Source organism: Eubalaena glacialis, chromosome 1, assembly GCF_028564815.1.
Source record: "Eubalaena glacialis isolate mEubGla1 chromosome 1, mEubGla1.1.hap2.+ XY, whole genome shotgun sequence".
In the NCBI taxonomy this organism is placed as follows: domain Eukaryota; kingdom Metazoa; phylum Chordata; class Mammalia; order Artiodactyla; family Balaenidae; genus Eubalaena; species Eubalaena glacialis.
The window spans coordinates 197,178,814-197,206,770 of record NC_083716.1 but is presented as its reverse complement, the minus strand read 5'-3'; the positions used below and the strand labels follow the sequence as shown (position 1 = coordinate 197,206,770).

The 27,957-nt window shown below is 39.6% G+C and overlaps 1 protein-coding gene across 3 annotated transcripts in view; it reads right to left on the bottom strand.

Moving 5' to 3' along the window:
• Positions 1 to 575: 575 nt before the first annotated feature.
• Positions 576 to 27,957, bottom strand: part of MYO1B (myosin IB) — a 185,902-nt gene continuing 158,520 nt past the window's right edge. Inside the window, exons 20-31 of one of the 3 annotated variants that reach the window (XM_061185944.1) lie at positions 27,112 to 27,261; positions 23,642 to 23,710; positions 22,288 to 22,374; positions 21,935 to 22,021; positions 20,037 to 20,123; positions 16,753 to 16,827; positions 14,991 to 15,125; positions 13,032 to 13,138; positions 9,774 to 9,906; positions 8,971 to 9,123; positions 7,032 to 7,159; positions 576 to 2,043 (exon numbers count right to left, since the gene is read on the bottom strand). In XM_061185944.1, the coding sequence (XP_061041927.1) occupies positions 1,920 to 2,043; positions 7,032 to 7,159; positions 8,971 to 9,123; positions 9,774 to 9,906; positions 13,032 to 13,138; positions 14,991 to 15,125; positions 16,753 to 16,827; positions 20,037 to 20,123; positions 21,935 to 22,021; positions 22,288 to 22,374; positions 23,642 to 23,710; positions 27,112 to 27,261 (1,335 nt within the window). In that variant the 3' untranslated portion in view covers positions 576 to 1,919. The remainder of the gene's footprint in view (positions 2,044 to 7,031; positions 7,160 to 8,970; positions 9,124 to 9,773; positions 9,907 to 13,031; positions 13,139 to 14,990; positions 15,126 to 16,752; positions 16,828 to 20,036; positions 20,124 to 21,934; positions 22,022 to 22,287; positions 22,375 to 23,641; positions 23,711 to 27,111; positions 27,262 to 27,957) is intronic. The other 2 variants (XM_061185927.1, XM_061185935.1) reach the window with 2 other exon arrangements.

The window sequence follows — 27,957 nt, the reverse complement described above, 5'->3', positions numbered from 1 at the left end:
CCCGTGAGCTTCCATTCAGGAAACAACCCAATGATGATCAGCAGGGGACTGGATAAATACATTATAGTGCACCCATACAACGGAAGACTATACGGTACAAAGAATGAAGAGCAAAAAAGGCAAAGTAAAGAACAATATCTATAATAGCTTTTGTCTACTAAAGCAGGAGGAAGATAAGAATCTCTATTTTTATTTCTTCTTGTAAGCATATGCATAAAGTAAAACCAATTAAAAACAATGGTTAACTTTGCAGGGAGGCACAGGAACTGAGCAGATGGGTGACTGATGGGATGGAGAATTTGTATTATATATCTTTTTACACTTATTTGTATGTTGAACAATGTGAATGCATTACATATTTTTTTAAAAACATTTTAATAAAACACCTCTCAATTCCAAATTTCTACTCACCTATTTCAGTAATCATCAATCTACCACTTTATATACATGTTGGAAAAGACTGAAAGAAAGTAATTATATCCTCTACCTGAGCCAATTAACACAAAGGCTTCTGAGAATTTCTTTATGGGAGCAACTTTTTAAAGTACAAAAGTTAAAAGAAAATCCCCAGAAAATATTTTCAATGAATGTTTCTGGTTTATAAAAGGTAAGTGAAATTCAGTTACACAGAGAACACATAATGTTTGGATTGTAAAGCCTTTCTGTGCGACAATACATTGACATACAACATAAGAAAATAGCTTGAAATACAAAAATACAGTTGTGATCCAGGAAATGGCACCAAATTAGAACAGTTTTATTATTTAACATACCAATGTATACACATTATCCTCCCAAATGAGAAACGATTTGATTCCGAAGTTTAAAATGTAGTTTCCAAAATGAATCCTTATTGTAAATTTGGGGGGGGAAAATCCTGCAAATTAACACACACCATTTTGATCCTTGACTAAAATATGTACCCTGTACTAATCATCTCTCTCATACAAAATGTATATTATAAATAAAACTTTCAAAAAAGATCTCGGATGTTTATTGCACATCATATAGAATGCTTGCCACCATCTGAAAGGCTTTCAGCCTTTCACTGTAATTTGGGTGAAAACAACACTCTGCAGATATTAGCATATCTAGGATCATATATGATGTTTACCACAAACAGGAAAATATAACCTTACTGGACTGCTTCTGTCACTTTTTCTAAAATAAGAATGACTCTTTTCTACCGTTAAAAGCAATTACAAGAGATCTGAACACTTTAAAAGTCCTGTTCAAATTTCAGTTTTCTCTTTTCAAATAGAAACCACATGTAGAGGCAATTTTACCGAGTCATATATCAATATATCTACTTCCTAGGACCAGCCCTTCTTGACGTATATATTGTTAAAGATCATACTACAGGGTTCCTAACAAATGCTGTCCATCATCAACAGTTACTGTTTTGGTCTCAACATTTTCAAAGTCTCTTAGCCCTGGTAAAGCCAGCACAAACCAGCCAGAATGTAATGGCCTTAAAACAAACAAAAAAAGGTTCCTAATAAGTTTTCGTATCACCTAGTACAGTGCCTAGCGCAGAGTAGGCATTCAATAAATAGTTGATGAACGGATGCACTATCTGTTAAGACCATTTCCTACACTTAGATGTATTAATGATTTATGAGTAATATGTTGCTTTAGGGCACAAAGATCTAGCAATGATGACTAAACAAGGAACACGCACGACATGGCATAGATACTGTTAGTTTCTACAATCCTGTCCCAGGACAGAATGTGTACTTTAAGGGTTAAAACTATTCCAATAGTAAAAATTGATTAGTCAAATATGTTTATTTTGCCAAGGGACTCTAACAGTGTTAACCTTTGGCAATTCCCGAACATACAATGAACCCCAAACAAAACAAAACCAAATTGCACTATTACAAAGAAACGAGTCCGTGGAAGCAGAGGGGAGGCGCCAGTTAAGGGACAGCGACTTCAAGGAGACGGTTGTTTTTTCGCTTGCATGTTGGGACACTCCCATTTTTCTGGTTGCCCTGAATAAACTTCACACATACTTTGTCTTGTCTGAACTGCACCAGGAACCTAGGAGGAAAGAATAAGACAAACTGAAGAAAAGTACACACAAAACAGCTGATGATTACACTAACACCAGCTTTTGTTTTTTAATGGATATTTACCTTGACAAGTATTCATTCCCCTTTCCATCAGCCCTTCTAGCCACAGGATCACACCATCGGGTATTACATTGCATTTTGCTTCCAGTGGCCATAATTTAGCCCTAAGTAAACTCAAGTTCATTAGCTCATCATATTCCTATACCGTAAGAAGGGCTATGAATAATTATTTCCATGTTTCAGATGGAAAGATGAACGTGCTATTTTCCATTTTTCTCCATTTCTGCATAGCAAAAATATTAAATTATCAACAAATTGAGAAAATGCAATACAGAATTTCAGAAAAGGGGCCTAGGGCTTCCCTGGTGGCGCAGTGGTTGGGAATCTGCCTGCCAATGCAGGGGACATGGGTTCGAGCCCTGGTCCGGGAAGATCCCACATGCTGCGGAGCAACTAAGCCCTAAGCCCGTGTGCCACAGCTACTGAGCCTGCGCTCTAGAGCCCGTGCTCCACAACAAGAGAAGCCACCGCAAAGAGAAGCCCACACACCGCAACGAAGAGTAGACCCTGCTCTCCACAACTAGAGAAAGCCCGTGCACAGCAACGAAGACCCAATGCAGCCAAAAATAAATAAATTAAATAAATAAATTTAAAAAAAGAAAAGAAAAGGGGTCTAGAGACACTCCAGACTACGGTTTCCAAATGTTGGATATTTACATACATCCTACACATCTTTTTTCATATCTACACACTAAATAAATGTTTCAAAGCAGCTGTGACCTACTGAATAAAAATGATGAAATCATGAGTCTGATCTGCCAGTTGTATTTTTAATATCCACCCATACATAAAAATCTATCAGTGTACACCTAAAGCCACCTCTTATGCTACCGGTGGTATATGTGGTACACTGTGGGAAACCATATTCTAGTTCAAAGCTTTCCTTTCATGGATGATCAGCAGTCAAGTGCCTGCCCACAAGATTATTTGTCACTCCTTCCTACAACAGACATAGGACTGGCTTCCCCCTGGGCTGGGTGCTGTGAGGGACAGACATCCAGATGTATAAATTGAGGTCTCTGCCCTCCAGGACGGCATCACCAAGGAGGCATGAGGGCAGCATGGCTGGACCAGAACCCATTCCTTCCCAGCTCAAGGCCTGTGCTCTTTTCTCTCCACCATCAGAATCAGTGTAATATTACCATGCTTTCAGCTATGTTTCTCAGGGAATTGTTTTCTGAGTTACTGGCATACAATTAAGTGAGTCACTCTAAAAACCATGTGATGGGTCACATGCTCACTGGCACCCACGACAACAGCTCTGCTCTGTACACGTTAGTCTCTGTTTCAAGGTCTAAAGAGGCCACATTTTGCAAACATCAGCTACTGGAGTGAAACGTGACACATAAGTTTGTACTCATCGGTGGTACTTCTGAGCTTTCAAATGGGCTGTTTCTTTTCAACTTGAAAGCACTAAAAAAGGAGCTCTAGTTCCAAATTCGCCTGAGATCTCTCTCCAGCATGTATACTTATATCTATGTGCCTCAAAGGAAAAACAAAATCTTTCAAGTTTAACATAAATAATAAAATATTTTTACATTTTAATTTTTAAAGACCACTTGTAGTCATAAATGTACGGGGAGTTCTTTTCCCAATAACTTTAGCATACACTGGCTGTCTCTGTGTTCGCAATTCATGACCGCGATTCACTCTAGAAATAACAGTAACTAAACTTTACTGAGTATTTACTACGGCCCACACTGTTCTTAGTAAGTTACACATATTAACTCAACTTTAAAACAATCCTATGAGGTAAGTACCATTATTTATCTCTATTTCATAGAAGAGAAAACTGAAGCCTGGCCCACAGTAAGGACAGAGAATCAGAGAATCATCCTACAGCAAATAATCATGTCAGATGCATGATTTCACAGCACCAATAACAGTCAGAACTTCACAGTAAAAGGAACATAGATTAGTTGTTTGGATTTAAAATATTCAGAAAAACAACTGTATAACTTAAATAATATATGTGTATGTGTGTATTACATGTATGTGTGTATACATGTATCTATATACACATGTATATTTAAAATACTGAATAGAAAAATTCACTTTAGTTTCTATTACTATAGATTCATTTTTAGAAATACTATAGATCTTATTTAAGGTTATCCTTAAAATGCAATCTATTTACAAATTGCATAGTTTGGGCGTTTAAGGACTGGGGATTATAAGGCAATTGAGTCTCTCATTGAATTCAATTCTCACTTCTACATGTGCAGGTTAAAACTGCTCTAAGGAAGTAACAGGCCTTTGACTTTCCTCCTGTAAACTGACATACAGGGATTGTGGAGACTGGGTTTGTTAGAATAACTACTTCTACTTCTGAAAATGATCTACTGAGGAAGGTCCTGGTCACCGAACTGTATGCTGTTTACAACACTGGTCTGCATAGTCTGCAAAAATACGTCATGGGCACCCCTCCCCATGACTCTGTAAAATTTTGTTTAAAATGCAAAATTTTGTTTAAAATGCTCTCCAAAAAGGAGTATAATCCCTGCTTAAGAGCTCCCAGAGGTTATGAATCAGAGGCTACATGGGAGCCTTGCTCTGCCACGTGGCTTCCTGCACTGCCCAGGAAGGGACCACGGTGCTAGGCAAGCTTCCATCAGCTATTTTATTTTTATGAGACCAACCAATAATTAGGAATAGGGGAAGGAAAGGTGTTCTGGACTGGTTTACAATGCTACTAAATGTTTGTTTTCTTCACGTGGCCACACAGAATCTTCGCACAGTGAAGCATGTTTATCGAAAGCCTACACAGCTAGAACATCAGACCCCTCTTCTGTGACAAGCAGGGTCCCTGCCGCCCTGAAGCAAACTATCCCCATCAGTGTTCCGAAATCATGTGCCTCGAACAGAAATTGTGAGAGCCACTGGAGGGGTTCTGTAGTTGATACAGCACATGGCACCCCCCGGAGCCCCTCAGGACAGTCACAATGTGCAACAAGACTGCAGAGGCTCTGGGAGGTGCTGTAGTGAAGAAGGACTGTACATTTCTTCACAGCACATCACTACTAACATCCTGCAAAGGCAGTGTTCTCAGAATGCCAGTTTGGGAAGCGCTTAAAAGCAGCAATCCTTTGTGGCCTGGATGTTGGCGTGATTTTCTCTGCAAAGATGGCCTTATTAATGTAGCGGACCAAATGCGAGGCTGCTTCATCCATATATCAAGGAGCTTCTCCATCTGAACACACAGAATCTTTCCACGATGAGTGGGAATGACCAGTCCCACCAAAACAGAAGTGTAGCTTCCTGAGTTATGAAAAATTTCAACTAAAGAGAGTTTAAAGATCTAACAGCCCTCACAGGTTAAAACCTTAATTGACTGGAACCCAACAAGCCCTTATCTTTTTTCCTAATTTCTTTGTTTTATGAGAAAGGACTCAATCATAAGGAAAGTTATTTTGTGTAAACTGCATTTTCCAATATAGAGTATACATAAAGGCCAATATCCCCACAGCCCCATGCCCCATCTAAACACCATTCTTAGAACAGACAATGAACCTAAGGTTCTGTCAATCCTAACACATCAAGGAGAGTTGGTTTGGCTTACAAGGGGACAGGAATGGGTATGAATTTATTTTAGAGAGACTTTTATAAAGACTTGAGATAGAATAGGCTGGCAAAATCTTCATTAGTAAATAAAATCCTTTCCTGAGCAATATGGTGATGCAAATTTTTACTCTGCGTGCAATGAAGTAGATACACAGATAGTAAACAATCTATTAAAAAGTAATCAAGTAAGTGTCAATCCACATAGTAACTAAAATTCATGTCAATGATCTTATATTGACAGATTTAATAAATGGAGGGATGCTCCAGTCTGCATACAAATCACATGTCTCTATAATCAGAGCCCTAATGTGAAGCAAAAAAAAGCAAATTTCAAATTCATAGCCGTCCTGACACTAGTGAACCGTTGCCAACATGGAACACTTACTCTATAATTCTAGTTTATATGTCAGAAAAGGTATCTCAAGTACCTAACACATCCCAAACCGGCACTCTTGACTCCCCACACCTCAGCCACCCACAAACCCCTCTTTCTTCAGTGTCAGCTACTGCAGTAAATGGTACCATGTAGGCTCAGGCCCAAAACCTAACACCCAGTCTGTTAATAAGTTCTCGTTTTCCTTCCAATCACACTCAGAACCTGACTACTTCTCACTACCTCCTACTCACACCCTAGCCTAAGCCTCATCGTCCTTACCCTCAACAGCTCACAGAAGCTCCCAACTATTTTCTCTGCTTTCACTCTTGCCTCCCTAACAGTCATTCCCCACGCTGCAGCCAGAGAGCTCTTCAAAAATCATAAATCGGATCACGCCACATTCTTGCCCATAACCCACAGTGACCTTTCATCAGCAGCAAAATCTCAATTCCTGACCTCAGCTACCAGGCTCTACACAGCCGGGTCCCTCTGCCTCTTGCTCCAGGGTCTTTCCCCCCCATTTCACTCTGCCACCACGTCCACTACTGCTTCAGGGCCTTTGTACCTGCTGCCTCCCCCAGAAGGCATCTCCCTAGATTCCAATTTCGATTCAAATGTCACGGCATCAAAGAGGCCTCCCTGATCTCCATATCAAAATTAACACCGTCTGACCTTTAACCTGCCTTTTTTTCTCCACAAGCACTTGACACTAACCAAAGTCACACCACCTATGTATTATTTCATCTGTGCATACTTGTCTCCTCCACTAGGATGTCAGGTACGTGAAAGTGGGGACTTGGTCAGGGTCACTCGCTGCCCCTCCATCATCTACAGCACATGCCAGACACATACTCGGTACTTAATAAGCAGTAGTTGTAAAAATGAATGAGCCCAGATCGCGCAACGAAAACAAGAAAGTTAAAAGTGAAAAGGCATATTCAAACAATTCATGAGCATACTCATCGGAGATTTCGATATTGAGCTTCTGTCTGGTTTGGCTGAGAGTCGTCCGATAGAGCTTGGTGGCCATTTCAATCAGGTGATCACTGCTGAAGAGGAAGTCTCCTTTACTGGCTGCTTCCGAGCCCTGAAAGGACAAACCAAGAGTCAGGTTATCATGACTAAAGACAGCTCGGGAGGTACATGTTTACAGGTTTGGCTGAAAACACATTTACAGTCTCTTTAAAACATCAGCTCCTGGAGTCCATCCTCCCGAACAAACAATAATGACAAAAGCAGTTATTTCTTCCCAGTTGCTCCGAGCACTTTAGTAAGGTTACCTCACCCCTTGCCGCCCCAAGTTGGTCAACGGACCAGAAGCACCATCCACATCACCTGGGAGCTTGTTAGAAAAGCAGGCGCTCGGGCCTGACCGCAGGCCCACTGCAGACGATTCCACAGGAAGACCCCTGGGTGATCTGTTGGCTCACTCAAGTTCGAGAAGCACCGACCTAACCCATAACTCATTCTGAAACGGCTGTTCTAAAAGCTCCTCCATGATTTGGTTAAAAAGATAAGAACGACAACAACAACAAAAAGACTTCCAACAAATACCCTCAGGCGGTGGCTTTCAACCTTAGCTGCACAGGGGACTCACCCGGGGAGCTTAAAATACAGGATGCTTCTGCCCCATTCCAAGAAACTCTGATTCGGTTGGACTGGGGAAATGGCCTGGGGACCAGCATATTTTAATATATAATTGAGGCTCGGAATCACTGATTTAATATGCTCCTTTAGGCTAAAATCCATAGTGGGGAAAACAGGCTGAACTAAGCTTATGGGATGTTCTTACGTTTAGAATCAGCTAGATAGGTTACTATCTATTAGCTAGGTATATGTACCTATATATGATTAATATTTGCTGACATCTGTTTATTCAGTGACTATTTGTTATGTGACAGGCACTATGCTAAAAGCACATTACATAGTTTCTTTTAACCCTTATAACAACACTATGAAGTAGGTACTAATATTTTCCCTATTTTAAGAAAAGGAAAATTAGGTAGGCATATTAAAGTTAAATGACTTGGCCAAGGTCACTGTAAAGCTGGTGACACCAATGCCAGAGCCTACACTCTTAACCTCTCAGTTCAAGCCAGGAGGTCTTAGTTAAGCTGACATTAAAAAATCTTTAGGTCGGGGCTTCCCTGGTGGCGCAGTGGTTGAGAATCTGCCTGCCAATGCAGGGGACACGGGTTCGAGCCCTGGTCTGGGAAGATCCCACATGCTGCGGAGCAACTAGGCCTGTGAACCACAATTACTGAGCCTGCGCTCCGCAACAAGAGAGGCCGCGATAGTGAGAGGCCTGTGCACCGCGATGAAGAGTGGCCCCCACTTGCCACAACTAGAGAAAGCCCTCGCACAGAAACGAAGACCCAACACAGTCATAAATAAAAATAAATAAAAAAATAAAATTAAATTAAAAAAAAAAAAACCACTTATAAAAAAAAAAATCTTTAGGTCAAAATTACTAGGCAGTTGTTTTATTATAGTTGCATCCTTTAATTAAAAACCCCCAAATTAATGATGAACAAGAAGACATTTACTAATTTAATAGATAGAAGAAACAACAGAAAGAAGTATAATTTTGAATGTCTTGATATTTCTAGGAATTAGTCTCAAAATAAGGCACATCATGGTGGGTGTAAACAAAAAGCTACTCAGTGAAATGAGAACTCAAGTGAATGAGTCAAAAAGAGTCATTAATCTTATTCAGTTACTGAAAAACCAAGCCTGAGATTTTACATGAGTAAATATAGACCAAATTTGCAGGTCAGTAAGAAGAATATATAAACTTCAAGTAATAGGATTATTCACATGTAGAAAATTTTAGATCAATGGCTGAGAGATTGGACCAATGCAGAAATCTTTCAGTCAAATCAATAGTTAAAGCTTTACCTCTTTGAGGTGGACGGCAAAGAAGCCATCATTTTGTGAGCTCATTGATACTTTGGTTACATCCACCAGGGGAACCTCCGACTTGATCTGTCCAGACTTTTGATCAGCAAGAAGGAGATTATTATTTGTCAAGAGGAAAATCCGGGATGTACTCTACAAGAAACCAAAACAAAAAAGGATGTAAAACCAATGATCAAAAATCCCCCAAAAGAGTTCATGAGTTTAAAGCATTGTTATTTGTAGAAATGTAGAAAATATTATTCTAATATTTTTCAGCATGCACACCTATGTAAACGAGAACACACTAAAGAACATAGATAATCTATTTTAACTCACAAAAATTTCAGAGAACAAGCAAAATTCCACCTAAGCTTAAAGGTAAGATAAAACAGCTCCATTCACAGTAACTCTGTGGGGTATACGAAATGCAAATTTTTTTGAAGTATAGTTGATTTACAATGTTGTGTCAGTTTCAGCATACAGCAAAGTGATTCAGTTATACATACACACACACACATATATATATTTTTAGATTCTTTTCTGTTATAGATTATTACAAGATACTGAATATAGTTCCCTGCGCTATACAGTAGGACCTTATTGTTTATCTATTTTATATTTAGTAGTGTGTATCTGTTAACCCCAAATTCCTAATTTACCCCTCCCCACTCCTTTCCCTTCTGGTAACCATAAATTTGTTTTCTATGTCTGTGAGTCTATTTCCGAAATGCAAATTTTAACATTCAGAAAACTGTCCCGACTGCTAAACACTTCTTACAGGTCTTCAGGGTTAGCGTTTTTACCTTCCCATTAGCACGGTTAATTTTGTTCACCACTTCAGCAATGATAATCTTTTCTTCAATGGCATCTTTGAGTTTCTTATACTTGGGATTCTTGTTGATTTCCAAGTAAGGCCCTTGGAATGGCTGCCCAACACTAAAGGAAAAAAGTTCCTCACGTAAGAAATGGTCTCACATGGAAATACTACTAGAAAAAGGTAACAGGTCAGTTGATTTTGAAATTCAAATTTCAAATATATATATATTTTCTTTTTTCTTTTCTTAACATCTTTATTGGAGTATAACTGCTTTACAATGTTGTGTTAGTTTCTGCTGTATAACAAAGTGAATCAGCTATATGTATACATATATCCCCATATCCCCTCCCTCTTGCGTCTCCCTCCCACCCTCCCTATCCCACCCCTCTAGGTGGTCACAAAGCACCGAGCTGACCTCCCCGCTGATCTCCCCATGAGATGCAGCTGCTTCCCACTAGCTATCTATTTTACATTTGGTGGTGTGTATATGTCAATGTTACTCTCTCACTTCGTCCCAGTTTACCCTGCCCCCTCCCCGTGTCCTCAAGTCCATTCTCTACGTCTGTGTCTTTATTCCTGTCCTGCCCCTAGGTTCATCAGAACCAATGTTTTTTTTTTTTGGATTCCACATGTGTTAGCATACGGTATTTTTCTCTTTCTGACTTACTTCACTCTGTATGACAGACTCTAGGTACATCTACCTCACTACAAATAACTCAATTTCGTTTCTTTTTATGGCTGAGTAATATTCCATTGTATATATGTGTCACATTTTCTTTATCCATTCATCTGTCGATGGACACTTAGGTTGCTTCCATGTCCTGGCTATTGTAAACAGTGCTGCAATGAACATTGTGGTACATGACTCTTTTTGAATTATAGTTTTCTCAGGGTATATGCCCAGTAGTGGGATTGCTGGGTCATATGGTAGTTCTATTTTTAGTTTCTTAAGGGACTTCCGTACTGTTCTCCAGAGTGGCTGTATCCATTTACATCCCCACCAACAGTGCAAGAGGGTTCCCTTTTCTCCACACCCTCTCCAGCATCAACATTAGAGAAATGCAAATCAAAACTACAATGAGGAATCACCTCAAATATATTTTTGATGTGATCATGGCATTTGGTGGGTAAGACTTTTATAAAAATCTTATCACATGGAACAACCAAGAAAGAAATCACTCACAAGTAGGACAGCCAAGACCCGTGTGCATGGACTCACAGGAAGGAATAGGTCATTCCTTTTAATCTCTATTATTATAAGGTTAACAGCTGCCTACACAGGATTCATTAATATCTTTAAACAATATGTAGCAATGGTAAAAAGAGCACAAATCATTACCATCACCTGCTCCAAAGAAAATTTTCATTTTCTCACAGAGAATAAGGAAATCAGTAGGCCTTCTGGGGAAGGACAGATCCAGAGCAACCACTTGAGAAGAAAACTGCAGAGCACTTCATATTACCATGTAACTCTGGCTCTAAGTAGGTCAAATATGAAACAAAAATCGGGTCTTTCCTCTTAGGATATGCCCCTAAATGCACAGAGGTGGCCAAGGTAAACATTCAGAATCAGAGCAGTTTTCTTCCAAACTACTTCTTGCAAGAGGCATGATCGTGCACACAGCACCAAGGTGGCTTTCCCTAAAGACCTGTGGGGTGACAGGGAGGCTTCTTCAAAGACATCAAGGAAAAACCACGGCTTCATTTTGAGCTATAAAGTTCTGGCAATGTGCAAATACAACTTTAAATGCTTGTGCTGTGTGTGGAGGATCAGGGAAGAAAATCCACGTAGGTGGTCAGTGTTTCACAGCTCCCAGGACAGAAAAGGCTGGCACCCCTAAGGGCTGCCACTTGACACAGCGGTGGGAGGGTCAACGATTCGACCTCTCTCAGTGCTGGAGGGTGAGCACGCTACCATCCCCGAAAACTAATAAAACTACCCAATAAAACTACCCAAGAGGACCTGGCTTGATATTAACATTTTTTGGTTGTTGTTCATATTCAAACACATTTTTAATAATACAAAGTGCTAACAGTCTTTGAATTTGTTTCTTCAAAAATGCATTTTTTTCTCCTTCCAGTTTCTAAAGAGTCAGCCATAGGGAATGTTAATTAAGAAGGCCACTCTATAATTTAAAGACATATAAAGAAAAAGCTGAATGAATTAAGTTGGTGGAGAAAGCATATAGACAATCTACCTGTTTGAATATGCTTTACAGAGCAGGCACTTTGAACAATGTTGGATTTAGACGCTGTGTTTGATTGAGGGGAGTGTACACCCCCTCAAGCAGCCAAGTCAGCTGACCAAGGAAGCTGTGCCATTTAAAATATCTAAAGCAAATGAGTTTGGCAACTTATGTTCATTTAATCCTTTAAGAGGAAGAGCTTTCAAATATGTGTAGACGTAGAGAATATACACACACCACACGCAGTACGTGTGAATATACTTAGCATATAATGCATTTTTATTTCTAAGACATTCTTTGGGAAAAGCTAAAAGTAGTTACAGATTTGGCTTGAAATTGTACAATCTACTTTTTTAGAAACACCAGATGTAAAGGGGATAGGAATTCTAGGGGGAAAACGATGAACTTGGGAGATGTAAGAATATTCTGATAAGCAGTTTTTACCAAGAACTTCACTTGGCAAACTTGCAGTTGGTGTTCCTTCTTTTACTGAGTACTTGGTGTCTACAATAAAGGAACTGAACTTGCTGCAGAGGCCAGAGAACTCACGGCCAATAAGTTAGCCGACCAAAGGCTACCACAGGCCAGTGCCTAGGCAACACTCAGAAAGTGACAGACTGGCTCATTCTTCATTTATCTTACAAATGAGATTCTGACCCAGCTTGTTAAAGCAGGAAGATTGGAATGGTGATTACAGTAGATTGCCATCAGAAACCAGCTAGTGTCCGAAAACTATGGAAAACTAATGGGAATTTACAATGTAAATTTATCTTAACAGCCTAGACAATTTTTATTTTAAATGACAACTTCTAATTATTTAGGAAGTGTTCAGGTAATGCCAATAGAGTAAAACCAACAAATGTGATCTCATTTCTCTAAGTATACTATGGAAGCCCTTGATCAAATGTGTTACATTCATATCCAGCTGATCATAAAATAATTCATGAAATTAAAAATCTGTGTATTACTAAAATCAAAACCCACTAGAAAAAGCCTACAAATATGTTTGAGAAACTTTTAAAATATTGACTGTTAGGGGTAAAGCAAAGCCATAATACCTAGATGGGTATAAAGCCTTCTTGTCTTTGAAGAGTTCACTGGCTTCTAGTTTCTCTTCATAAATAAGTTTCTGTTGGTCTGTGAATTGGTCCCTGTATTTTTTACACTGTGAGATATAAAAGAAGAAAAAAAAAAGGACATCACTTATATAAATAAATCATTACTCATCCTTAAATATGCTAAGCCAATTTAACAGCAGTAAGAATAATCGTAAATGTGTATGAAATATTCATTTAAAAGGCCAAGAGAATTTTTCCTTCCTGAGCTTTAAAAGGTTGGTCTTGGAAAATGTCATAAAAACTACTGTTTGTATGGCAGAACTTGCGATGCTATTTCAAAGCATCTGGCCTGGGCCCCCCGGGAGTACTGTTTCCTCCCACTATGACGTCAGCCCTTGGACATCCACAGTCCTGAGCTATCATACTCTTTCAGAGACTCACAGTAAGGAAAACATGGTACATCACAACCCAGTGCACATATTTATAGACACACATATAGACAACTTACACAAAAGCTTCACAAAACAATACTTATCCTTTCTACGATGTCGTATATTCTGTTATTTTCTATTGTACTGTATTTCATTTTAAAATGCTGGTAGTAATCAACTAAATTGATTTCATGACCCACAAGTATGCTATCACCTATAGTTTGAAAAGTACTGTTCCGAATCCTCCATTACCATTTTATAACGTGGACACGGGACCTAAGAAATCTTCCCTTCACCTGATTCTGAGATTGCACTGAAAGGAGACGGGGGTGGTGGGAGGGGCAGGACCAGGTTCTTTAGATGAACTCTCTAAGAAATTCAGTTCAGGGGTGGTTGAGAACCACCCACATAATCATATAAAGGAATGTTAGCATTGCTGCCTACCCTTGGAATAAACTCATCCCTCTCATTCTCCACCCCCAATTCCACGGAGGTAAAGGCAAGGCTCAGGAGCCAGGGGAAAGGACAGGCAGAGCGGATGCCCAGCATTAGAAGCTCCCCATCATTACTTCTGAAAATAGTTTCTATATCAGACTCAAAGGGGGAGATGAACATTGAAGACATTGGCGAATCTTGCCAAATTGACTCACTAAGTTAGGGAACAGAACTCAGAATCCAGTTCTATATGCTGTGCTGGTATCACTGATCAGTGATTATGTCTCTCTATACATAATTGATTCAGTTAAGAAGCCCATAGTACAGGGCAGGAAAGTTTCCCAGAAGACATATCCATCAATCATTCACTTACTAAATACAAGCCCTTCAACCTAATGATTTCATTCTATCTGAATGACATATATTTAGCATTCCATATAGCAACTAAGTTATTGAAATGAAGTTAACCTCTGTACAAGTACCCCATGTATTCCACACAGAGCACCACCTAAATTACATGCTATGCTCTCATATAAAATTAAATGAGCCAAAATATAAGGCCAAATCAAGTAGATTTTCAGCTTCCCTTTCACTCAGGTAGAGGGAAATTTTAATCTCTTTAATGTCCTTTGGGTGACTTTAGAGCTTTTTCCCCCAGTCCATTAAAATGTGTGTGTTCTCATGTGTGTCTATGTATGTCTACGTAGAAAGTAAACTCATACAATTTTCGAGACTTTACTACTCACATGAAGATGTTCAAATTTTATTACTTCTACCTCCAGCAAATATTTCTTCAACTAAAGATGAAAACAAAAAACTCAACTACTTGAAAGCAACTGGAATCTGGACAGGAAAGACAATGCAGCCCTGCTCTTTCCTTCCCAACCACGGATGAGAGAAGATGCCACAGGAGCACCTGGGGCTCCAGGAATTTTCACAGAAAGCCAAGCACACTGCCCGCTTCAGAAACACCAACTTCCTCAACTAATTCTCCTTGAGGCTAGAGGAAAATTCTGCTTTTACGTAACACTCCTCAAACACTCAAAATATATGATAAGAAGTCTCTGAAAAAACATAGCAAGACATTTTTTACCCTCCACAAGTGGAAAATCCTTTTTAGCTCCTTGTGAGTAGAATCCAAGAATAGGTAAGGTCTTGATGGCCAATTCTTATCTATCGGAGATAAGGAAGGCACCTTATTTTTCATTTCCAAGAAGTATTTTTGCACCTGTGTTGGGTTTGACAGAAAATACCAGATGAGTAAAATACACCAGAAAAAAACACTGTTTGACATAAACCAGACTCAAAGAAACCAGTCTTTAGTGGCATTTACCAAGTTTTAGTCCATAAGACTTTGTAACTCTTCTGGAAAGTCTCTATTCCACTCTTCGCATTGGTTGGAGAAATCTGAGCTCCACCAAATGGTTAAGAGAAAAGAAGAATACTAACGCGCATACTAATTTTAATATTAACATTAATACTAATACCAGTCAACATTAGAGAGCTGCAGTGTTTAACAGGTAGTCACTAGGCACAGGTGGCTATTTATACTTAAATTTTAAGTAATTAAAAAAATTAAAAATCCAGTTCGTCAGTCACATTAGTTACATTTCAAGCGCTCACTAGCCACACGTGGCTAGTGGCTACTCTACTGAACAGCAAAGATACAGAACATTTTTGTCACTGCAGAAAGTTCTACTGGACAGCACTGCTCTAGAGCAGCGGTCCCCAACCTTTTTGGCACCAGGGACTGGTTCTGTGGAAGACTGTTTTTCCACGGAGGAGGGGGATGATTCAGGCGGTAATGCCAGCCATGGGGCGCGGCAGATGAAGCTGTGCTCGCTTGCCTGCTGCTCACCTCCTGCTGTGCAGCTCGGTTCCTAACAGGCCTCAGACCAGTACCAGCCAGCGGCCCGGGGGTTGGGGACCCCTGCTCTAGAGTACTTAACATGGGCCAGGCACTGTGGGAGCGTTATAGTGTTACTTCATCTTAATCCTTACCATACCTCTACAGGTTTAATGCTATTATTATCCCCATTTTACAGATGACAAAATGAGGCTCGCAAATCTGTGAGTGGTGGAGCAAGCTGTCTCCAGAGTTTGCGCTCTTCACCATTACATCTACTCCTTGGAAAGATGGAAGGGAACTTTAGAATCCATCCCGGGAGAGGGGCATAGCCTTGCTCTCCCTCACCCCTCCACCCACTAGCTTGTTTGCCAACCTTACTCTGCAGCAGCTCGTGGCAGTTTAGCAGGGCAAGCTCTTGGCATTCCCCTCAAGTTCCTATGCTGAAACCCTAACCCCCAAAGGGATAGTGTTAGGAGGTGGGGCCCTGGGGAGGTAATGAGGTTGAGAGGATGTCCTAAGGGCAGAGCTTCCTAGATGGGATTAGTGCCCTTATAAGAAGAGACAGGAAAAGAGTTTGCTTCTCTTTCTCTTTGTCATGTGAGGAGACCAGGAAGAGGCCCTCACCAGAACCAGTCCATGCTGGCACCCTGATCTTGGGCTGTCCAGCCTCCAGTACTGTGAGAAATAAATGTTTATTGTTTAAGGCACACAGTCTATGGCATTTTTGTTATAGCAGCCTGAACTAAGACACCTGGCTTTCTTGGGTTCACTTTCCCCGAAGTATGTTCTCTCTGTCAAAGAAGAAGAATATTTGATTAATCACGTACAGGCCTCTTTCTGACACAATTCTACTTGAGTTTTAGAACCGATGATAAAAAAGGTCACAAACTCTCAGTGGCACAGTTATGATTTAATTGTTACCAAATAAGTCACATATTACTGAGTTGGTGCTATTAACTAGTTAATCCAATAATGCTAATTAGCCATATGTAAAGTATAAACTTACAATTCTCTGAAGTGTAAATTCATAAATTTTCTTTCCAGCATTGGCTCTGAAGAATTTCCTGTACTCCCTGCGTACCTTTAAAAAGAAGCAGCAGAATACAGAGGTTAATGCGCGGCCAGCAGATGCCCATAAAGGTGAAACACCTCTATTAAAATCGAACATAGATGGAACAAGTAAATTTATGAGTGTCTTTCTGGATACAGTAAAATAATTGAAGCATACTGAGACAGTGGGTTTTAAGTTGGAGAAAAAGAAATTCAGAGATCCAAGATAATACCAGAATGTTTTGATGTTTTTAATCCTCTTAACTAGTTTTTAAAGAGCCTGACAATCTGATGGAAACGCTTTACAGGCATAGCTGCAAACCCATCACAAATCAAAATACATTCCAGAAAAAATTATGTAAGGTAATTTTCACTTCAAATTGTTCTTAGAAGGCAAAAAAATGCCTGAAGAAATATATGGCAGTTTCCAAAAGCCTTGCATATAAAGACAGGACTTTAGTACTGCATACTGAGAAGTGAATGTGACTAAAAATAAGAATTTAAAAGGAAGCTATTGAATGATCATTATCTCCCATTTAATTGCATTACTTTTTCTCTTACCCCTACTCCCATCAAACTGTCTACTAATACTAATCACAGCACTTAAGACATCATATTACAGTTTTAGTTTACCATTTCTTCCTTGCTATATTGTCGTATTTACCTTGTATACTAGTGTCTAACAAATAAAATAACTGAGGTGTTTGCTAAATGAATGAATGATAGCTAAATTTGGAAACTGAGGGGGAAAACATTTAAAATGTTTATCATCATTCAGTTATAAATGGGAGAGTTAGAATTTAGCAAAATATTAGCCTACTTGAATAATTCAGACATTATGTATGTTTTTCTTATATCTTTAGCTTTCTGGGTTCAATTGCACATGTTCAAAATATTTCTACATTAGGGGCTGTAAACTAGCAAACTAGTAACCAAATTGTTTGTCGAAAAATGTTTTATATGCACATTTTAAAATTAAGAACTTCACAGAAGAAATCAGGCTGCAGGTTTCTCTTACAATTTTCTAAGATCTAGCAACAGTGAGTCCTATTCCCACGTGACAAGGACTGAGCGGACCAGAGCAGCCGTTGCTGCCTTTGGAAGAGAGCTGTACCCTCCAAACCGCAGGAGGCCCGCAGGAGGCCTGCCTTCCTACCCTACCTTCCATCTGCTACTTCCCTCGCCCATGTGACCTGCCTGGTCCCTCCGGGCATTTGAGCACCAGACCTATTCTCTACACCTGCGGATTATTAAGGTTTAAAAATTCTCCCATACACCACATTGGCAGTTCTTCCTTTAATTCATATCTTATGTTACTGATTATCATTTCTCTTTTAGCCATGGAGTTGTCTATAACTATTTCAAATCTCACTTACAAGGGTAGAAGGAACAAGAAGAAAAATGATACCTATTAATTAGCTCCTGAAATTGTAAGAGTGTACAAAAGCAGAGAAGTTAAAGTGAGTTTCATGAAAACATATCCTTGGAAATATACTAGAAGTCTTATATTTACTTGAATTTCATTGTAACTGAGCTCAATGCAACATTCTTTTTGATACTCACAGGACAGGCCCTTTCTCCTGAAAAACAGCTACACACAGAAGAGGCCTGGTGACAACATGCTGGCATATAGAATGGGTTCCCTTCATGGGCCCCGGAGTCTTAAAAAGGGTCCACTGAACTTTGTAATCAATTCCACAAGAATCAAATCATTTAAAAGGACAAAATTACTGTTCATATCAACATACGTCTTTTTTTAAAAAAATACAAAATTATTACGTTCTTGGACTTCAAAGATGTTTAATCTTATAACAATAATGGTAACATATTAAAATACTGCTGTTTTGTGGAAACTGGAAAAAAAAAAAAGACAGTTATGTCTATAGAGTAAGCCCAGTTAACTTCAGCTAAAACAGTATTCACCTGTGAACTGAATTTGGTTTATAGGATGCTAGCATACACTCTAACATAAAAGTACTTTTTAAATCATATGCAATTAGTTAAATCCAGAAAACTGAAGATAAACATGATGCTGCTGATAGAAATCATTATAGAGAGTAAAAATCCTGACTCAATGTTGTTTGTTCCTTCCTTTTATGAAAATTAGAATGCAAATTAGAATGTGAATAAAATGGGAAATAAAATCCTCCGTTTTAACTTTAAAAAAGTAGTCACAGAACTTGCTCAGAATTCTTGAAATAGAACATCTTAAATTCATATTTAAGTTACTTCTTAATTACCTCAAAAATTACTTGATGAATATTCATTACAATAAAAAAGTTAATTTACTAAAGGTTTATAGGCTAAACTTTCAGGGAAAAACGCAGATTGTTCAAAGCAGAGTTTACAGATACTGCTAAAGCAGTTCAGGTTCAGAGTCAATGGTTTCCTGGAGAATATTCAAATATTTAGAAAAAATGAATTATTATAGTATTATAGTAAAAATAACAAAGAGGAAATGTCAAAAAAGGGCCTAATTATCCCAAAATGACAGTATGGATGGCTCCCCACAGTGAGGAGTTACTGAATCTTAGGAAGACAAAATCCTTATATTGCCTAAAGGTCGTTCTCAAGGTTTTCCAGAGCTCAGAGTCTTATTTACTAACATGCAAGCTTACCTCAAGTAGGAAGTATTGCTTTAAAATAAACCCGGCCCTAAATTAGAGGGCATTTGAATCTAAAGTTCTCTTTAACCTGAATGATCTACTGCTAGTCTTATTTGTCAAAGTCTGTATATTTATGCAAAACCCTTTCGTTTCTATGCTGAACAATTGGAACGATGGGCACTTTGAAGAAAGCTCTGCTCCAGGAGCCGTCAATGGGACAGAATAGATGGGTAAAGGGAAACAAAAGCCCAATATCCCCAGGCTGGTCACTGCAATGGTAGGTCAGCTTTTAAGCTCAACTGCTGTAACTCTGTCTCATAAATGAAAAAAAATCTTCATCCTCATAAAGAGAACATTAAACAGAACTTGGATAACAAAGAATAAAATATGCTACATTACTATTTAAAGTAATATGCTATTACTTTAAACTTATTATTTAAAGAAAGACAATGCAATAAAATCAGAAAATTTTAGTGTACAGGTTTGTTCTCAAAAGGAAACCAAATTAGGCAAGATGGCATTGTAAAAGACTGTGCAGACCATCAGCAAGCATAATCAATCGTTTGGTCAGAGTTAGTAGGTGCTAGGCTTCACTGAGTTCACCGTGGGCAGAAAGAAGAGGTTGAGGAAGTACCTTCAGTCCAAGCCAGTAAGCCCAAATGACAGCAACTGCATGCTTACGCCTAGCCTCCTCCTTCAAGCGTTTCAATTCCCTTCGAGCCTAGAATGTTTTAGATGGTAAATAAAAGAGACAGCCCAATGCAGACAGCACAAATGACCAGAAAAAGACACCCCACCAAACAGAAGAGCCAATTTATGTATCAGGATTTCAGAATGAAAGAGAAATGGTGCACAATCATTTAAACCCAAAGCATCAGTGTCAGGCTAGCATAGTCCCTTGTATTTTCAGTGCATTGAGACTCTGTCCCAGAGGAGGGTACCTGAGGGAAGCACTCCCCCGCCCTCCCCCTTACTTCCATTCTGTTCCTTTTCTCTCCCCTGTTCTCTCTCCCTCTTCACTCCCTTCTCCACACTCTCTCACTCCCTCCCTCATCAAAGCCTTAGATCTGGGAGTGGCACCTAATGATTTCCATAGACTTCCCTTTGCTGCCAGCCCACGGGGCTAAAGAGGCTGTGAATTCCTGAGTTCATTCATTTGGACGTGTAAAAAGACAACTCTTGTGAACAACCATTTAGAAAACTGGAAGGAATAAAGGCTGCCTCTCTGAAGTTTCAAACAAAAACAACAAAACCCCAAATTTTTTCCAGTTGGAAAATTAGAAGTAGCATGTATCAAAATTCAGTATTAGGTAAGGCCCTAAACAGTGAAATATACGGAAGCAAGATAAAAAAGTGAAGTAACTCATAGGTTTAAAAATCAATCTTAGGGAAAAATTAATCTGAGGCATGCTATTTTAAAAGACAGGAACAGACAGGCCCTAACGTTTCATTACATTACAGTACTCAGACTGGGAAATGGATTTCTCTCATTCAGTGGAGAAATCCCAGAGTAATTGTCTAGGAGTCCCTCTGCCTCTGCTAAGACAGTTCCCTCAGTTTATAAAGGGAACTAGTTTGTTCCACACAGATTTTCAGGGGAGAACACAAATGAACAACTTTGGTTAGTTTGTGGCAAGTTAACATCTTTATACAGGCAAATGTTGACTTTTCTCATTTTTCTCACAAGACGGGTTTATAATGTTGACAAGGTAGACTTAAAAACATAGGACTGTAATGATATTTGAGTTTCTCACTGGGATACACATGTTTAGCAGAGATGATCTTTGATTTTCTAAGTTAACAAAGACATCTAAAATGCTCCGTCCCTTGGGATATGTGAAACGTTCACAGAGCCCACGACTCTGCCTGGGGATTAGAGAGAGTATTTCAGGAGCCCTTTGTTTCTGAACACAAACAGCTGATGCCGAAATTCCTGGCATTCTTCAGGGGCAATTACAGCTAGCTTTGCATGAACATAGCTTTCTGCTAAATCACAGATGATATTTCTTTTCACATATAATATTTTGCTTATGATAATCAACAGCTGCCACAGTCAGCCTAAAAAACAATTTCATTCATGGATTAATATTTTTGTCGAGCATGCGTTAAAGGTGTTTCTATTATTAACATGTTGCAGAAGACCAATCGAAACCCAAACTTTAACATTCCCATCATGCCCCCCGTCGCGCACAGAAACACGTTCAGAAAACTGCCAGGATACATTAGGGGGGTAAAAAACAAACAAAAAACCCCCCAAAACTAAACATGCATGTTACTCGAGAGTTTAAAAAAAAGAGCAACTATGCTAGTACCTCATTAGTAAGCAATTAGTCTTTTTTGCCTACACATGCTTAAGCTTCCTAACGTGCTCCCTTGGCACGAACATCTCCAGGGTTATTAAATCTGGCTACTAGGACATGCGCCAGTGTGAGCCACTGTTAACTATGGGTCTTCATCCCCTGAGATGCTAGAGATATGGATTGATTATTGCGGATTCCAGGATGGGAGTGATGGGATGTGCATTTCAAGTACCTTAGATCCAAGCCAGTAAGCCCAAATAACTGCAATAGCATGTTTATTCCTAGCCTCCGCCTTCAGCCGGCTCAGTTCCCTTCGCGCCTGTGATGCATTTGAAAAGGAGTTACAGAAAAGTTTAAGGCAAGAAAGGTTACTGCTGATTCCCAATGGAGAAAGAGGAAGAGAGACACCGGTCACCATCAAACAGTAAACACAAAAGCGTGTGCCACCACCCCACACCAAAACGTTGGAAAGAGCAAGAGGCAAACACGTGCTCAGGAGCTTAAGCCAGTGAATCCCGAATGGGAGGGTCCGTTGCTCCACACATCACTCCTGACCCGCTGCCTTCCTGGGCGTCTCTGGCCTACCTGGGTGCCATGCCAATACGCTGCAATGGTGGTGGCTGCTTCCTCACAGCGCTTCTGATGCTTCAGTTCCCGCAGGATTTTTCGGGCCTAAAGCACAGAATGACCCAGAAAGATAGAAAATTAACACCAAAAAACTATATCCATAGTGACTTGGAAAAAAATACCTGAAAAGATAGGCATAATCCCCATTCTCAAGGGAAAAATCAATAGCTTAAAGAAAGGAAAAGGGAAAGTTGCTTTATTAGCCCAAAATGGACCATGAGAAGGTGGTAAATGAAGACATTATCAAGCATGACAGCGTAGCCCCACTCAGATAGACAGCAGCCTCCCACGCCCTGATACTTGACAGGAAAAAATCTGACCCCAGCAATACAAACTGGACACGGCAGATGGAAGGAACAGTTCTCAGAAGGTGGTCAGTGGATCTCCAATGATCCACCAAAATCCACTTGATCACTTTTATTATTATTGTCTGGAAGGAACTGTAGCTGTACTTTTTTTTCAAAAGAGATGGCTAAAAACTTGCTATAAAATAAAATTCTCTCACTGGTTCAGTACTAGTGGCTTCTTGCCAGTAGTTGCTTGAAACTGATTTAGTGGGGGCCAGGAGGACAGCCCGTTTGGAGGCGAACCCTGAGTCCTGCCTCTGAAGTCTCTAGACTGGACACCTGGACCCAGGACTCGGTAGTAGGTCAAAGAAAAACCTGTAGGCAGCAACTTCACTTACTCTGTGTGCTCAGACTTGTATTTGGCAATTGCTGTGGGACAACTACTAAGCACCCGGGCTACCCACAGGCCTAGACAAAGGGCAATGGAAGCCGCAGGACTCCTGAACCAAGATTTGGCTTGTGGGCTATAGTGTGCTGACTCTGAATGACACTTTGTCAGGAAGGACCCAGAACCAGGTGGTGGGTGCACTAGGACAGCCAGCGCTTAGGATCTTTCAGTCATGATGGGGCAGCCTGCAAGACGGTCACAGGGAAGGTATGGAAGGCATTGTGCTGGGGTGCTGAGGTCTGGCAGGGCTCACAGGTATGGAGGCAACAGTGTGAGACAGGCTTTTGCACTACAGCTTCCCTCGCAAACAGGGGGCAGGAGGATATTGAAATCATGTACGGTATTATTTCAAGGACTTCCTGCTCAGAGAACAAAGCTCTTGAAAAGAAAGCAGGAAGCAGCCAAGACATGGTGTAGGGCCCGAGCTTGGCCCATAATATTTATTTTTTCCACCTGACTGTTTACAGGGTAGGCAGGAGATGAGGAGCCCTCCCCTGCAGGGTGAGCCCAGAGACATCATCCTTTGTAAAGAACATGAAAACCTCACATAAATAAGGATCACTTCTTTTAAACTCACCTTCCAACCCCGGATATAAGACTGAATTACCAAGGTAGAGCTCTTTATCTGTTGATACCTCTTTTGTTGCTGTAGGATGAAAGGGGAAGATATCAGCAATTCTATTTACATATCCATAACATGCACACTGAGAAAGAGAATTTGCTCACTTAGTGCAATGAACTCTTGATCACCTATATTCTTTCTGGGAACCAATAAGTACAGAAATCAAAATATCCAACAATCCAAAATTATTATGATTAATCCAAAGTTTGCTTCAAGGATGGTAAATACAATTAATTTCTAAATGACTCAGGACCCACCATTATTAACATCTGTTCTTTGTGTCATGCTGTTATAATACAATGTCGAGCACATAGCAGATACCCAGTGAACACACGTGAATGAATACATACTCAGTTCTGCATCTGCTCCTAAGCCTTCTCTCTTCTTGGTGCCATTTCTCACCGTGCTACTCACTGGGTCAGCCTCTAACGTCCCCAGCTCCTTTTAGGTTTGCTGCTTTTACTGCCTCAAGCTGGGGAATCAGCTAACAAATTTAAGTCAACTCCTATCCATCGACTAAACTTTATTGAGCTCCTACTCGCCATAGAGCCCTTCAATAGAACCGTGAGGATGTTCAGCTGCAGCAGAGGTTATTTCCAGTGGGGGAAGGTCAAGGAAGACCCAGTGAGATCTCCCCAAGAGTCGGCTCGGCAAGCTCGATGCCCAGAGGCCCTTACTTCCAGGGCCAATGCCTTGGGGAGTGGTGGCTGCTAGAACACTATCCCTAGAGAAGTGAGCGCTTACTGTATTTAGTGGGGAATATTCACTACAACGTGGGCATTTGTGATGAAATTTCACAGCTTTTCAAACAAAATACTGAAGCCAGGCTGTGACTCAGACCCTGGAAATGGCAGACTGCCCAGCTCCCTTTCTCTGAGGGGGAACAGATGCTCCCAGGACTCTAGGCTATGTTCTGGAAGCTCAGAGAAAATGAGCAGCAGGACAAAAGAGGATGCCAGAGAGAAAGGCAAAGAGAACCCTGGGACCCTGGACAAGTCACCACTTTCTTTGGGCCTCAGTCTCTTCATCGGGCAACTGAGGAGCTGGAAAATCTCTAAGATTCCACACAGAGTGATGGTCCACGGCTGTAGGGTCCAAACTGTACCTACAATATCTGACCATCACTTCTGACATTCATTTGGTACCTCAATGTCTTCTTTCAAAATTCCCACATGGCTTGAAAATAACTCTGTCTTTAAAATTCACCTCAAGGAGCCATGAAATATCACAGAATATGGATTTAAAGATAAATAGTAACTGAAAATGGTCATTCAGAAAATCTTTGAGTTATTTGGTCAAGGGAAAATCACTGGCTTGGATAATTGTAGTTAACTGGTGGAGGTACTTACAAGCATACCTTGTTTTATTGTACTTTGCAGATATTGTGGGGTTTTTTTTTTACAAATTGAAGGTTTGTGGCAACCCTGCGTTGTCAAATGATGGTTAGCACTTTTTAGCAACGAAATATTTTTTAATTAAGGTATGTACATTTTTTTTTTTAAAGATATAATGCTATTGCACACCTAATGGATTACAGTATAGCGTAAACATAACTTTCATGGGCACTGGGAAACCAAAAGATTTGTGTGACTTGCTTTATTGCAATGTTTGCTTTATTGGAGAGGTCTAGGACCAAACACACAAAGTCTCTGAGGTTTGCCTGTAGTTCAAATTCTGAAACAGAAATAACACTAGAGCAAAATTAATACTTCCTCTAAAGTTTGGGCTATTATTTATCATTCTAACTCTCAGCATCACAAATTAATGATACATATGGAGACTTTTTTAAAATCTGGAGATACAAAAGCTCTATATTGGGAGGGAGGGTAGAAATAGCACTTGCTATTTTTGGTTCCTTGCCTGTTTCTCCTCATCCTTCTGATGAAATGGCCCCTTCCAGAAGGTCTTCCTTGACCACCCTATCTAAAGTTATCTCCCGTCTCCCCATTATTCTTTATCTCAGTTCTCTATTTCCTTCCTAGCACTTACTACAGTCTGTCATTGTTCTATTTATTTGCTTAAATGCATACTGTCCCTCACTAGACATGAACTGTATGAGGTCAGGAATCAGGTTGTTTGGTTCACCTTGCTATCCCCTGAACCTGGCAGAATAAGGGTTTCAAAACTATTGGTAGAATTCAATATAGATGAATTCAGGATGCTTCAAAACTTGGTTTTTCTTAATGATCTCAAAATAAGAAATAATAAAATGGGTTCCTTGAGGACCGACTGGCTATTTGTTGGTCCTCCCTTCCTCAGGCAAACAGAAAACAGAGCATTATGAATCTGCCGAAGGGCCAAGTACCACTGCTATGTGCAGCCAGGTTGGTGACAACAGTCTTCTGGGCCTTTGCAGAATACATGTTAATGAACCTATCATTAACGTGGCTGGCTAGGGTCATACTTTAACACTTGTACTGTTGGTTATACTCTTTTAACTTGAGGAAGCAATTTTAAAGATATTCTTTTAAAGATCACATAATTTTTCCTTACTTTTCATTTAAGTAACTCATTAATTTCTAAAACTTGGAAATTATACACTAAAATGTATTACATGAGAACAGGCCAGCATAAATTATGTCCTGATTATACACACCCTTAAAGCAAAACTTCTCTACAGCTGAAAAAGAGGAAGAACACCCTAAAGGAGATTTGATTACAATTTTAATTCATTTTCCAACTCACTCTCTAGTGAAAAAGCAGAGAATGAAAATGTGTTTGGAAGCAGTGCTCTTATCATTAAAATTCATTTTGTGAGAATGCAATGCCAAGTTCAAGCTAGCCTAGAGGTAAACCTTCAGGTTTCCCTCAAACCTGTTACGCCTCCAGTGAAACATCTATAATTGAGTGAGAAAGAAAATTCCCCAAAGAAATTCCATATCAATTAAATAAACATACTTTATTTTTGAGTCTTTTCCCAAAGGGCCAGATATCTGAGGACTAAAGGAGATCCAACCCTTTAACCCAAACCCAGAATTCTACTAAAATGTGGCATTAGCTTTCTGGAATTAAAGCCATTTTCAGTGTTCCTACAATAAATGGAAAACAGCCAATTATTTGGGAAAATTGACCCTACCATACTCAAAGGGTTAAATGACATTATCTCTTCCAATCTGATAACCAAATTCAAGATGTAGATCTCCCACTACATGTATCTCCATCAGTGGAAGACAGCGGGATAAACTAAACTTGAGCTTTGATGTTGTCCTGGATTCAAACCCCATCTCTGCCTCATAGTAGCTGTTACTTAACAGCTCAATGACTTAGTTTTCTCATCTTTAAAAAAGGGACCAGAAGAGCACCCATTTCACGAGATCATTCGGAGGATGAAGTACGTAAAAAAATACCTACACAGTTAAGTACGTAACAAATATTTGCAAAAAAATGCATCGTGATTACGGCTCAAAAATGTCGGGGGCTCTCACCGCGTATCTCCTGTACCAGGCAGCGATCACGATTTGGCTTTTTCTCATCAGCAGGAAGTGTGTGCGACATTTCCACCCCCGATAAATCTTCTGAATGAGAGTGGCCAGGTCCTCAAGACGCTGCTTCCTCAGGTCTTCTAATTTGAATAACTAATAAATAATAGATGGATTTATCAAAAATCCACCAAAAACTCGTGGCATATGTGAACATCATTCTCAGGAAATAAAATGTCACGATGTTGGAGTGAACCACATTGAGGAAAAAAAAAATAACTTAATTACAGATATTATGAATAGTAGTCCAGAAGAAAACTATTGGGATGAATTCACACAAGATACACAATTTAGAGTACAGTGTTTTAGAATTTATGATGAATCATGTAAGGGCTGAACTGAGCTCTAGATGTACCTCCACACTATCTGTGAGGATGAAATTATTGGAAGGGAGGTGACGGCAAGGTCTCTCTCAGACAATTTGAACACTTTCCTAATTCTCCAAATTTCCAATAAACTGCTATGTAAATTATACTTCATGCTAGTCTATTCAGTTATAAAAAGGCTCCAATGGAGTTCTTCACTAAATAGAATTTTAAGTGTTCTTTTTAACTTAAAAAAATGTTTAATTTAGGTGTCTTCATGTACCTCTGAATAGCAGGGTCATCTTTCCTAAAATTACTGTATAATTCAGATATTACAAATACAGACTGAAGTAACCTCCTATTTTTATGAATTAGGGAGGTTTTATTGTAATACCAGTTTCTTTATGATTTCTTAAATGCTGTACAATCTATCAGCTCAAAAATTTTGGTGTTTCATAAAAAATACAAATATTCTTCCATTATCCCT